This window comes from Anguilla rostrata, chromosome 6 (genome assembly GCF_018555375.3).
Source record: "Anguilla rostrata isolate EN2019 chromosome 6, ASM1855537v3, whole genome shotgun sequence".
Classification (NCBI taxonomy): domain Eukaryota; kingdom Metazoa; phylum Chordata; class Actinopteri; order Anguilliformes; family Anguillidae; genus Anguilla; species Anguilla rostrata.
Genome location: NC_057938.1, coordinates 23,474,669 through 23,486,724, shown reverse-complemented (window position 1 = coordinate 23,486,724; position 12,056 = coordinate 23,474,669). Strand labels below are relative to the sequence as shown.

General features: G+C 42.1%; 1 protein-coding gene across 19 annotated transcripts in view; it reads right to left on the bottom strand.

Moving 5' to 3' along the window:
• LOC135256858 (receptor-type tyrosine-protein phosphatase S-like) overlaps window positions 1-12,056 on the bottom strand; it is a 191,851-nt gene that overhangs the window by 66,269 nt on the left and 113,526 nt on the right. For all 19 annotated transcript variants that reach the window (XM_064339080.1, XM_064339079.1, XM_064339082.1 and 16 more), the window contains one exon: window positions 11,833-12,021. In XM_064339080.1, the coding sequence (XP_064195150.1) occupies window positions 11,833-12,021 (189 nt within the window). The remainder of the gene's footprint in view (window positions 1-11,832; window positions 12,022-12,056) is intronic.

Here is a 12,056-nt window from a genome sequence, read left to right as displayed (position 1 = left end):
TCCTTTTGTTCTCCAACACCGCCAAGAGGTTGATACTGGGCTTTTTATAGCTACTTGTTAAGCAATCAACTTGTTGTGGTACCTAATCATCTCAATTAATCATTTAATTATACAAAGGGTGTCAAGTCCCCTTAATGGTAAAGTTAGTCCCGATCCTTTGTCCGTTTCCCATGAATTACTGTAATTAGAGGGCCTGCAGGGATGCCTTGAAGATAAGGACTAAAATGCACGTTAAACGCTTACCAAGGTTACATGCTAAGGAGAATGTGTGGTGCTAGAAACAAGTTTTAAGGACACTGTATGAAACGGGTTACTACTATTGCACCCGTGAGTAAGCTAATTTGCCTCATTTCCTCAAGTAAATTCATTCTGCTAAACAGGTAAATGCACATGCAAGTACTACTATTATAATCATGGCTTCACATCTTTGTGTACACAATCAGTTATGGAGAAAAAAAAAACCATTCTTTTCATCACAGTACCCAACTGAATGCATAGTGCACTGATACAAACCAAGGAGCATGTTTAAATTCCTGCAATCCAAACTCTATTAATGTCTTTGACGTCCCTGTACTTAGCTGCCACATATTCTCCACTTCCCATCAGTCTGGCCTCATTGCATTTTTTATTTTTATAATGTATTTCAGACAGGTAGAAAGCAGAGACAGAGAGGGAAAGGGCTTTGGCTCAGAAAGTGCCATGGAAGGTATTGAACCCCCCGCCCACACGGGGGGGAGCCGCATATGGTTGAAAGGCGACTGCCCTACGGGCTGCACCGCACGTCTCACCCTTCCGGCTCTTTTAATTACCATTCGCCGAGCATTGTCTGAGATTGCCTTTTTTTACGACTCTGGGACCCTGTGGCTCTGCGCAGACCTTGTATAGCCAGTGGCATCACAGTCTGTCTTCAGGAAGACCAGAATAAAACAATGAATCATCTCACTCCTGTGCAAAGGAAAGCAAAGCAAAGCAAAGCAAAGCAAAGCAAAAAGAGTTCTAGCATCCTTCACACGAGGCTACAAGACATTATTATTCATTATTTTACAGCAGTAAAAGCAGGACTCTAAATCAAGATGGGGGGGAAAAAAACATCGTTTGATGCTTGAAGCCTGTATGGTGCTTGAAGTAATGAATTCTTCAGGCAGAGAGAAAACGGATACGGACGGTAATGATGACAATAGAGACGATCGTAATTAAATGTACCCATTTCTCCGTTCTGACTTTGGTCGTATGCATGCATGCTGTCACATGGGTCAGAAGATGAGATTTGAGGTTTTCTTATCTTCGTGGTTAAAGGGAAGTGAAAGCAGCAGTAACAGAGAGAGGAGGACTGTCTGATGCTGTACACCAGACTAAAAACACTGAAAAACAAACTAATGTTTGCTGCCAGTCAAAGTCCAAAAGCTAACACGTCAGCCTCTATAATCAGCCTCCACTTATGCTCAACCTGCCCCATTGACCCTCAAAACTCTCATGTTTCTCCATAACCATTTGCTCATGTTATTTAACTGGGTAACTGAATTATGCTGTCATTTGAGTGTTTTCTAAATTTGATCCTTAATTATTTTAACTTTGTTTTGAAAGGGAGGTTAAATGGGGACGTATTTCTGTCTCAGTGCGACAACATACTGTAGACAAACAAGGATGGGTGGGAATGCTAAAGATTCCACAGTTACTCAGAGGTGAAGGGGTTACTTATAGGGATGTATACAGTTGGATAGGGAATCTGGCCAAGGTTCTGGGGTTAAAACTTCCGCTATTTTGTCAAGTGCCATGGCATGATCACAAAACTTATCTTGTTCTTGTTATCATCTGAAAAAAAAAAAAAAAAAACTAAAAAAAGAAATTTGACCTTTATTGCACAGGGGATTTAGAACTACTTCCCCTGCATTAGAAACTGTTAATTATCAAATCAGCTCATTCCCCTCTTTAAGGATCAAAGGACGTTGGTTATTTAAACCGAGAGAGAAGAACAGGCAGAGGAGGAGAAGGAATGAGAGAGCACCGTGGACAAAAACCTTGAAAGGTGCTGATAAGTGGAGCAGAAATGTAGAGCCTCTCCTCTCTTTTCAGAAGAGCGAGCTCAGCCACCTCCCCAAGGCCGGTAAATGTGAGAGCTCCAGCACGAGGACAATCACGACGCCAATGATGTCACTTTCCATCTCGACGGCTCGTAATGCCCTTGTAAAACCCAGCGATCATCCATGCCACAGGCCCACCGGCCAGCTTATGGGCGAATTCGCCGGTAATCTCGCTATTTACCCACAAAGCAACATTTCCTCAGCTGGCAGGGAATTTAATACAATTCTTCGGGGGGAGAACGACTGTTTACGCTAACGCGCGTAAACGCGTTGCCTGCGGGGGAGACCGCGGCCGCAGCACTGCGACTGGGACTCCGGCTCTTTCCCCCCGGAGACACGGCGCTACGATCATGACAAATGCCACCGTGGATCCCGCTAAAGCCAATATGCAAATGACGAATCCATGAGTCATGCTGCATTTTCTGTGCACAATTTGACGCCAATTGTTGGGTGATGGAGGCAGACTACAGAGTGAGTGCTGTGAAATAACCGGGAGCAGCAGCCATGAAAAACATCGAAAAGCTTAACCGCCTATTTTCCTGCCGAACAAAGGCATTTTACACAAGATTTGATGCCTACAATGTACGAAAACTATTACAACGCGCACTTTTTCATCCAGAATTGATCCCATCCAATAAGCTTATCATTTAATCCCTGCAGTATATAGCTGAGTGAAGATATGTGGGCGGAGCTTCTTTCTAACCCATTACGGACGGGTCAATACGACCCATTTCTTTTTTTTTTTTGATTTCGCCAACGACCCAGTGAGCAGACAGAAAGGCAGCAGGTAACTGGGCGTTGGCCACTCAAAGCCAAGAGGGAAAAAAAAGAATCAGCATGACCGTTTCCTCCGAGATCGCAGTCGCATCACGGCCATCTTGAAAGTCTTCATTGCCCTGTAGGCTTCTCTTTTTCTCGAAACGCCATTGAAATTCAGCTGGGCTTAAATGAAATGTAAATTATGCAGGTTTATCCCGTATTCTGACAGCGTCTCCTGCCAGGCAATGTAATTCCGCTGCACTGCGCATTAACATACATAATGTGGGCATGGCGCTCCCAGTTCTGTCTCCCTCAACAGTGTGGAGAATGTCAAGGATGACTGAATAGTTTACCCAACATTTCATTAGCCTGGTAATCTCGCCCGTCGACACGATAGGCAACTCCAACCCACACCTACACACCCCCCGTTTAAGAAATGAGCTTGGGAACCCAAATATTGAAGAAAGAACAGAACATACTGTATTTCTTTTTTTTACAACCGAGAAAGATTGCAGAATACTGCTAAAACAGAAAGTTCAACAACACATTAAACACTATTACAACTGGGATAGGCATGAAAACATGAAGGGGGGCAACTAAGAGGATGACACACATTAAAACAGCCCTCCAGTTTCACTTATCTTTGAGGAAATTGGAAAGCCAAAAGCTTATTTTAACTATTTTAATTGCTGGTTAGTATTCAGGCATCTGATTCTTGCCTTACCTCGTACAGGGATACCCTCTGTAAAAAAATAAATAAAATAAAAATAGAATAAAAGTGTTTAGTTGAAAGCGAATGTTAGAGTAGCTAGTTACTCATGTGAATATGGGTGGAGCAGTTATCGTGTGATACTTGGAGCGAGATGTTTTTTGTGGAATTATCACTTTGGGCTTCACATCTCATACTGCTGTTTTCCCAATGCAAAGGTGACAGTTTCTTAGATGCATCTATTATTAGCAACCATCAATACTTAACAAAAATATATACTAGTGCTGAGCACTTGGCACCATAGAAATGTGAAGGATCTTGCATTTTGTATAACTTGGCAAAACAGGGAGTAAACAAAAAAGGGGGAAGTTAAGGCATATCATTAGTTAGTTTAAAGCATACATGATGTTTTTAGTTGCAATTAAGGTTATTGTTGTGGTTCAGGCCTAGTTTTGGTCAGATGTGGTTATATTAGGTTAAGGTTAATGCGGCGGGGTTACATAGGGCTAGGGTTAAGATGGAACATTAGTGAAAGCAAAGCTATGATGGATCACTGCCATTCAGTGCTGAAAGGAGAGAGTAGGATGCATTATACAACAAAGGGGGGTTATTTTTCAAAGCTGAAGTCAGATTGTTTTTGAGAGGGTTATGTTCCAGAGAGTTCAAAGTGTGGTTTTAAATTCTGAAGAGATTTCACTGCACTTAGGACAAACAACATCAAGGACAAATCAAAAGAACTAAAACAGATGAGAAAGACCCATTCTCCTTGGAGGAGCAGACTGGTACGTGGCCATGAATTAAATCTTCCACTACATCTACACTGACAGCAGCGATAAAGGTCAGAAACTCTGATGTTTTTAAGGCCTGATTGAGAGGAAGAACCCCGGGGGCCACTGGGAAATTGAGTAACAAGGTCATAACAGGCTATTATACGGAAGCTCCTTGTACTCCTTACACCTGCAGACAAATTGCGGACGGAGTTTGTGTTCGGCCTTTGAACAGGAGCACTTCCCGTTCAAAGGCAGAAGCAATTCCTGTTCACACCTCAGCTGCCTTTCATGGTCTGACCTTCAGTCCGACCCTGAATTCTGGGAACCCGAACCAGGATTCGCAGCCATCTCCAGTGACCTTTCGCACACTATGAGAATGGCTCCCTCTCAAAATGGCTGGACGCAGGGCAGCGCTACAAAGGGATGGGATTCCGGATTCACAGCTTTCCATTCCTCCTGCGGGGCCAGATTGATCCAACCACACTGGCAGAAATGAGACAACATTATATTCCGATTCTTTCACTCCTGACAACACAGAGGCAGCATACAGCAGTCAGAGGTAAAGGAGAGTCTGCATTCTTAATGCACCGGTGACGTACTGCACGCTGCTACGTGCTAGAGTCAGTCAACAACGCTTCAAACTAGGCATGCTGTGTCAGCACGTTCATCCACACACATGCACACGCACGCACACACACACACATGCATGCACACACGCACATACTCACACGCACACACACACACACATACACACGCACACACGCAGGGAGGGACAGCTGTGTGGGGGGAAACCGAGCCACTGGACTCCCCTCTCCTCCTCAACTTCTCTGCCTCTGCCAGAGTGCCCATCAGTCACCACCCCTCCTCTGGCCTCCCCCCTCCACTAGAGCAAGAGATTGCCACAATAAAAAACAATCAAGCCCAGCACGAATTTCACCTCAGCAGGACCCTACTGGCTCAGACCATTTAAATGTTTTTTTTTTTTGCTTGCGGCTCAAGGGACAGGCTGCGGAAATAGCGTGTATACACCCGGGTGTGTTCCGTATATCATCTACTGGAACATGCCCAGCTCTGACTGAAACGCTACTAAAGGCTGCATCCTCAATCAAGGAAAAGAGCCTGTTGCGCAGGCATACTGAAAAATTCCATTCTCCCTGAGGACGGAAACGATATTAAGCCTTTTCTACCAACTGGCTTGTAAACCACAGGATAGGGTTCTTTACGGTTAAGATTAAAGATGGAGGGGGGGGAGGCTACGCGACTGGGAGTGACGGCCGTGAGGGGTGTTTCGTTCCAGGCGATTTGCTCATCAGCATACTGTAGCTTGCGCTGGCTGACAGATTGGGCTTTGATTGTTCAAACAGCAGTGCTCTGCCTCTCTGGCGATGGCTCCTGAACATCAGGATCTGAGAGAGTTCTCACAGCTCTCTGCGCTTCTGCATCAACATCTGACAGCAGGGGGTGGAATCATGGCAATAAGATAGCAGAATGACAAGGACCCGGTAAATGACTTTGCCGTGTACCATAGCAGAAGCAAACATAAGATCTGGAGGGGAAAAAAAAAAATACAATGATCTCAGTTCCAGAAAACTTGAGTTCGCAAACTTGTGAACTTTGATACAAAGCTTTTCAAGTCCTTTTTTTGTACGCAAGAGACCAAGGCAGGACAGTCTTGGAGCCAACTACTTCTTCAGATAATGTGTGGCTTGGGATGGAGGAAAAGAGAAGAGCTGGAAGAGAAGGAAGGGAGGGAGAGAGGGAGGAAGGGAAAGGAGATGCCTGGTTTACCCAAAACATGCTACTGCCTCCTCACAGTTTCTCCCTCACCAGATAGCAAGCTCCTTTCGGACATTGACATTTTAAAAACTGGAATCCGGGAACGATGCTTAGACTTTCTCTTTGGCCTTTTTGTTAAGAAAAGCTTGTTACGAATCTTCACTGTTAGTTTATAGGGTGCATCGCTATATTGAGAGCTAGTGCTTCAGAGCTGGGTTTGCCATCCAGGGGCCACAGCATTCTCGCTCGATGCTTTTTTGGCCTCTCGCCCTGCAGCTGTGTGAGGGAAACTGAGGGGGCAGGAGCAGTTTTGCTCGTAAGCCTAGAACTTCCAAGCTACGCAATGCATGATTTTCTCTGCCCTGCTGCATCTTCATGGGCTGCCATGCTGCTGCTCCGGCTAGCTGCATCTTAGCAGTTCACCGTTCTCTCTCTCTCTGTCCGCCAGAAATGGATAGCTCAGGAACGCGCCCATAGTTCTAAAAACTTCCATTCGCTTTATTTACGTCATTACAGGTCAACCACGACATGAATAATACGAGTGATTCTGGGTCTCTGCTCTAAAATAGCGCTGAAAATCTCAAGCGTTGTCTCCTTAAAGTTCTGGCTGGGGAACCCGTTTTCTTACCGGAAAGTTCAATGCTTGAGTGGTGTTTTATTAATAAACAAGGCGCTTAAGCAGAATGGCTTCGGTGCATTGCCAGCAGAAGTTTATCTCCCTGGATATGAGCCACTGCACTGCATACAAATGAGACAATTCGATGCCACTTCTGTTGCTTCCGCTGTTAAAAACAATTTCGCGAATAAAAGGAGTAGCTGCACTTCTGTCCCCAAGTCTGTGAGCCATTTTACCCTGAAAGCAGCGCAGCGAGATGGCTCTGTGGAACTCTAATAGCACAGAAGGAGCTGGGGGAGATATGGACGGTCATTTATTTCATATTTCATCCTCATCATCAGAAGTAGTCTTTTATTCTCATGGAGCAAGTTGGATGAGTGTGATTCGGATGTAAGTGGGAAGGAGAGAGAGAAAAGGAAATAAGGTAGGCATTAAGGGAAGTTAGGGCATGCATTACAAAGCAGCGTAAGGACTGTGGACTCACTCACCAAAGGCTTCTGAACATTATAAGAAAAATAAAGAAAAGGGAAAAATAATACGTTTTAGGGCTGAGGTCAGTTTACTGTATACCGTCTCTAATTTGTTTTGAATATTTCAGCACAATTCCTTATATTATCTTCATGTACTGTAATACTGCAGGAACCCCAACTGCAGCTCTAAGACAAAATGAAAATACACAGGTAGTGGCTTTTACTATGTGACCTGCAAACATTTATTCCTTAAACTATTAAAATGCATTTAATGCAGAATATAATTCCATTAATAAACATCATAAAGATATATCGGGTTCCCACAGTAAATACTAGCTTCCATTACAAATTTGTTAAGCCAAATATTGTAAAGCATTACTGACATTATTGATCTGCACAACTTAATGTTCACTCCAGTAAATTTGTTTTAAAACAGTAACAAATGCACTTATATTTATATATTCTATATCGCCCCCGATGGATGTGTTTGAATAGCTTTTTAATTGATGATTAAATGGAGCTCCTGACCAGGCAGAATGACTTTGACCTTCAATGGTTTATAGCATGGGTGAGATATCTGTATTGAATCCTACATATTGCTTGGAGATAAGTTAGATGTGCCAGATATGAGAGAATAATAACACATTGAAAGAGTACAGAGTAAGGCTGTGACCCTTTTGGAACCAGAGGTATTTTGGGTACACGGAAATTTGAATGAATAAATAAATAAATAAATAGCATTGACTTCAATCTCTATTACCCCAAAAGTAACAAAAATAGTCATTAGATGTGATCATCAATGTATCATGCTACATTTAGTGCTCAATGAAATCCCAAGGGGTGCCAGATACTGGAAGTTTAACCAAAAATATGATGATAAAGATGATAATATATTTATAGCAAAAACAAAAGAGATCATTACTTTTGCATAACGCTGGATCAGTGAACCCTCCTGTTGAATGGGGTGTTCTTAAAGAAGCTTTCAGAGTGCATTCAATTTAAGTTTCAATTCAATTAAATAATTCAAATAAAAATTTACGTTCAAAGAAAAAGACTATCAAATTAATGTATGCTTTAAATCAGTACATGGACAGCTCGAGAAACAAAACTCCAGCTTACTCCAAAATTTAAAAAAAAAAATCATCACATCATGATCATCAAGCTATTCCATCTGCTCTTCCACCACCTCTTAATATATGTGACTCACTTTTTCCAAATAATTATCCCCCAAACTCTGAATCACAGAGGAATTTTTATGAGGGTCTAATTTCAGAGGAAAACGAAATCCCAGCAATTAAGTCATTTTAGCCTGGCGAAACCCCTGGGTTCCATGGAATTCCAATTGAAGCCTATAAAACCTTCTACAAACATTTTAAGCATCCACTGCTCGCCTGTTTTAACTAACAGCTTCCTAGCAGATACACAATGAGAAGGTTTCACAATGAAACAGAATGCTCAAGGACGATATAAGGACCCAGTGCACTTTAACAATTGGATATCATGTACACTGCAGTGGTGCAATGTAAAAAAATCTTTCAAAATATATAGCAAAACATGCAAAAATATTTTATCAGATAGCATTCAATAAGATCAGACTGGTTTCTCCAGGGAATATTTGCTGGTGATACATGCAACAGCTCAAAAAAATGACTGAATATCATGACAAATTTGAGAATCCAAGAATGATTGATGATTTATTGTGGGTTTTGAAAAGGCCTTTGAAGTTAGACTCAATTTTGGATACAAATGCCTCCACTTATCTTTGTAACTGTTTATTACAGCAATCAAAATATTACGAAATTATTAATTATTTTAAAATTTGAACCAATAACAATATAAGAGATGATTTATTACATTGCTTTCCAATAAACGGACTGATGGATAACCTTGGAATAACAAAGTAACATGAAAGTACTAGTGGCTACAAACATTAAGCAAAAACTACACAAAATTGATAAAATTTTTAAACCGTGATATGGTTAATACCTGCAGTCACTGTATGAAATTAGGAAATTTTATAGTGCTATCTCTGTGCACCTATCTACACAGTAAAATGTTCTGCATTAAATCAACTTTCAAAGAGTACATATGGTCCCTATTGCACTCATATGTACTCTGTTAGAGCTGAATTAACACTGCACATTTTGCTGTGTATACATGTGCTTACAAACACCAAAAACACCCATTTTAAACTTTATAGACATAACATATTTAGTTTTATTTGGAATAATAAACTAGTGAAGATAAAACAAACATACATATACAACAAATATAAACTTGTTGGTCTTCACTATCACCATAACATTGAGTGAACTGAGAGATCAGTCACCAGTATGAAATAATAATAACACTTTTAAAGGAACATTTTTTTAAAATCTTCTACCCAAACCATGTCCATAAATGCAAGTCATCAAAACCAAGAAGTCCTGAAACACACAATGCCCAAACCAAGTCGTGAACCACAAGAGGCATTTATGAACAGAGCATGTGAGCATCACTGAATTTAGTGTTTTTTAGCAAAAATCCTGCTGTATGTTAAATGTGTCATTGGTGCACTCCATTACAGTAGCACCCTCATGAAAAAAAAACATAGCTCAGATCTGCTCCCCTGTTAAAATTTTTAAAACCACCAGCTAATTTAGTGGCAACAACATCTCCAGACGCTTGTTCACCTCCTTTCTCCATCATCATATTTTATTCTACACTTGCATTTTTAGTCATTTTCTTTGCAAGTGCAATCTTATAGCAGGCCAGCTATGTCTGTTCAGCACCACGGTGACACGCAATCGCATGCTGAGAGAGCATCTGCTCGAGGGGTTGAAGTGCCAGAGCGGTATCGAGCAAGAGGGAAGGCCAATACTTTGACACAACGGTCATCCGCCCTGCACCGCAAAATACTGCCACTCTACTTTGTTCATCTGCTCTGGTCCTAAATGGTGCCTAAACCAGGAAGTCCATAAAGGGACGATTGGCCTTCCAAAGTTCAACTATTGGCACTCCCAATAAAGCCTAGTGCACAACACAGTCTCACAGTAGGATGATAAAATAACCAGTATCACAAAAATTTGTAGACTGTAAGATGATTTCAGTTGACAGAAATTGAGAATTCTCTGGCTTGACAATTGGTGCTCCCAATGTTGCTGAGAGCACAGCAAAGTAAATGCAAGTCAAAGTAAAGTCAAAGTTAATACGACTTGGTTGGTACTATAGCAAGAGACAATAAAATCCAGGTAAACAGTTTTAATGAACCATGTCATTATACAGCCTGATAACGGACAGAGCCTACACAGATGTAGGTCTGTGACATTTGACACATGACCTGCGTCATGTTCCCTGGATTTAATTTACAAATAGATTTTTATAGAAGGAACGAACATAACTGCATTCTACATCCTGCTTGTAAGAGAACCCACTGATTCCTTTTCAGCCAGAAGTGTCCTTTAAAACGTTCGATGGCATGTGAGTGAGGGACACTGTTCATTAAGTCCAGTGACAGCAGTGAGCTAGCCCAGCTCTGGAGCTAGTGAGACACGAGTGGGCGAAACACCCCTCTCTCGGGTCCCGGTGGAGAATACAGATGCCGTACAGAGAGCTGCAGGCCTGAGCGGTTTTGATTGCCGCGCGGGACCCGAGGGGGACCGCGTCTCAGCGTGACCCCTTCCGCAGCCCCGCGGGGGCCCGCTGGGGGCCGGGCTCTGCGGCAGATCGAGTGCCAGCGATTGCAGGCATCCGCATCTGTGGATAAACTCAGCCATCCTTAAACTCAACCTGAGTCCCCCAAGGTCGCCTGCTGTCCTCCGGTATAAAGACATGACAACATTTCCAGATGGCCACTGCCTCCCCCCCACCCCCCACCCTCTGAAGGGAGTGCGGTGCCTTCAAACAAAGCCCAAAAAAAACATAAGGCCCAAGTGTAATATTACTTCAAGGACGAAATCCAAGCCTAATGCTACTTCGATAAGAGGCAACAGTTTATTCTCGGTAGAAGGGAGGTTATTTATGTGTTCTGTTAAGTCTAGATTTTCGGCATTGTTTCATCTTCTTTGACAAATAAACCGCACTTACATTGTAGTTTATCATTATTTATTTATTTTTTTTTTATGTCAAGCAAAAGCATAGAAAGTAGATGGATATATTATCTTTTATCTCACATAATTATTGGTATGAATATGAATTTCTCTACTATTTTTTTTTTCCAGATGCATCGCATTGGCTTTAGCTCAGAGTAAGTCATTTATATAAGTATATATGCAAGGTTTACACAGTAATTAAGCTGGTCGTTCCTCACAATTCAGATGAATGAGCATGAAGCAGCATGTTAAATATGCCAAACACCTTCTTTTGGGGGGTATTCACACATAAGCATAAACATAAACAATGCATTAATGGGTGATCCATTCTCTTCCAGTCATTTGCAACTTGTATTTACAAAAAAAATGTACCTCTTTGAGTACCCAAACTGTAAATAATACAAAATTTCTGTGGTTCAGAGCATTCTTACATCAGAGGCAATCAGCAGACGCTCTTATCCAGAGCGACTTACACAACTTTTTACATCAAACAGCAATCGATAGCCCCTGTGAACTTTGTTTACTTTATATCCATTAAGCATACATTCGAGGGGAACAGCTGAGTGTTTTCACACACTTACCTGATCGCAGCTGTTTTATTCGCCCATTACTTGCACTGGGATCAATGGGCAGGAAGTCCTTGAACCAGGTTATTTCGGGGTCAGGGTTGCCGCTGGCGACACAGAGCATGGTAGCCGTGCGTGTGCGCTCCACCACCTTGAGCTGAGGGCTCATATCAATGTTCGGGAAGCCCATTGGTAGCAGGTCCTCTGTAAAATAAATAATTTAAAAACAATTAATCTGC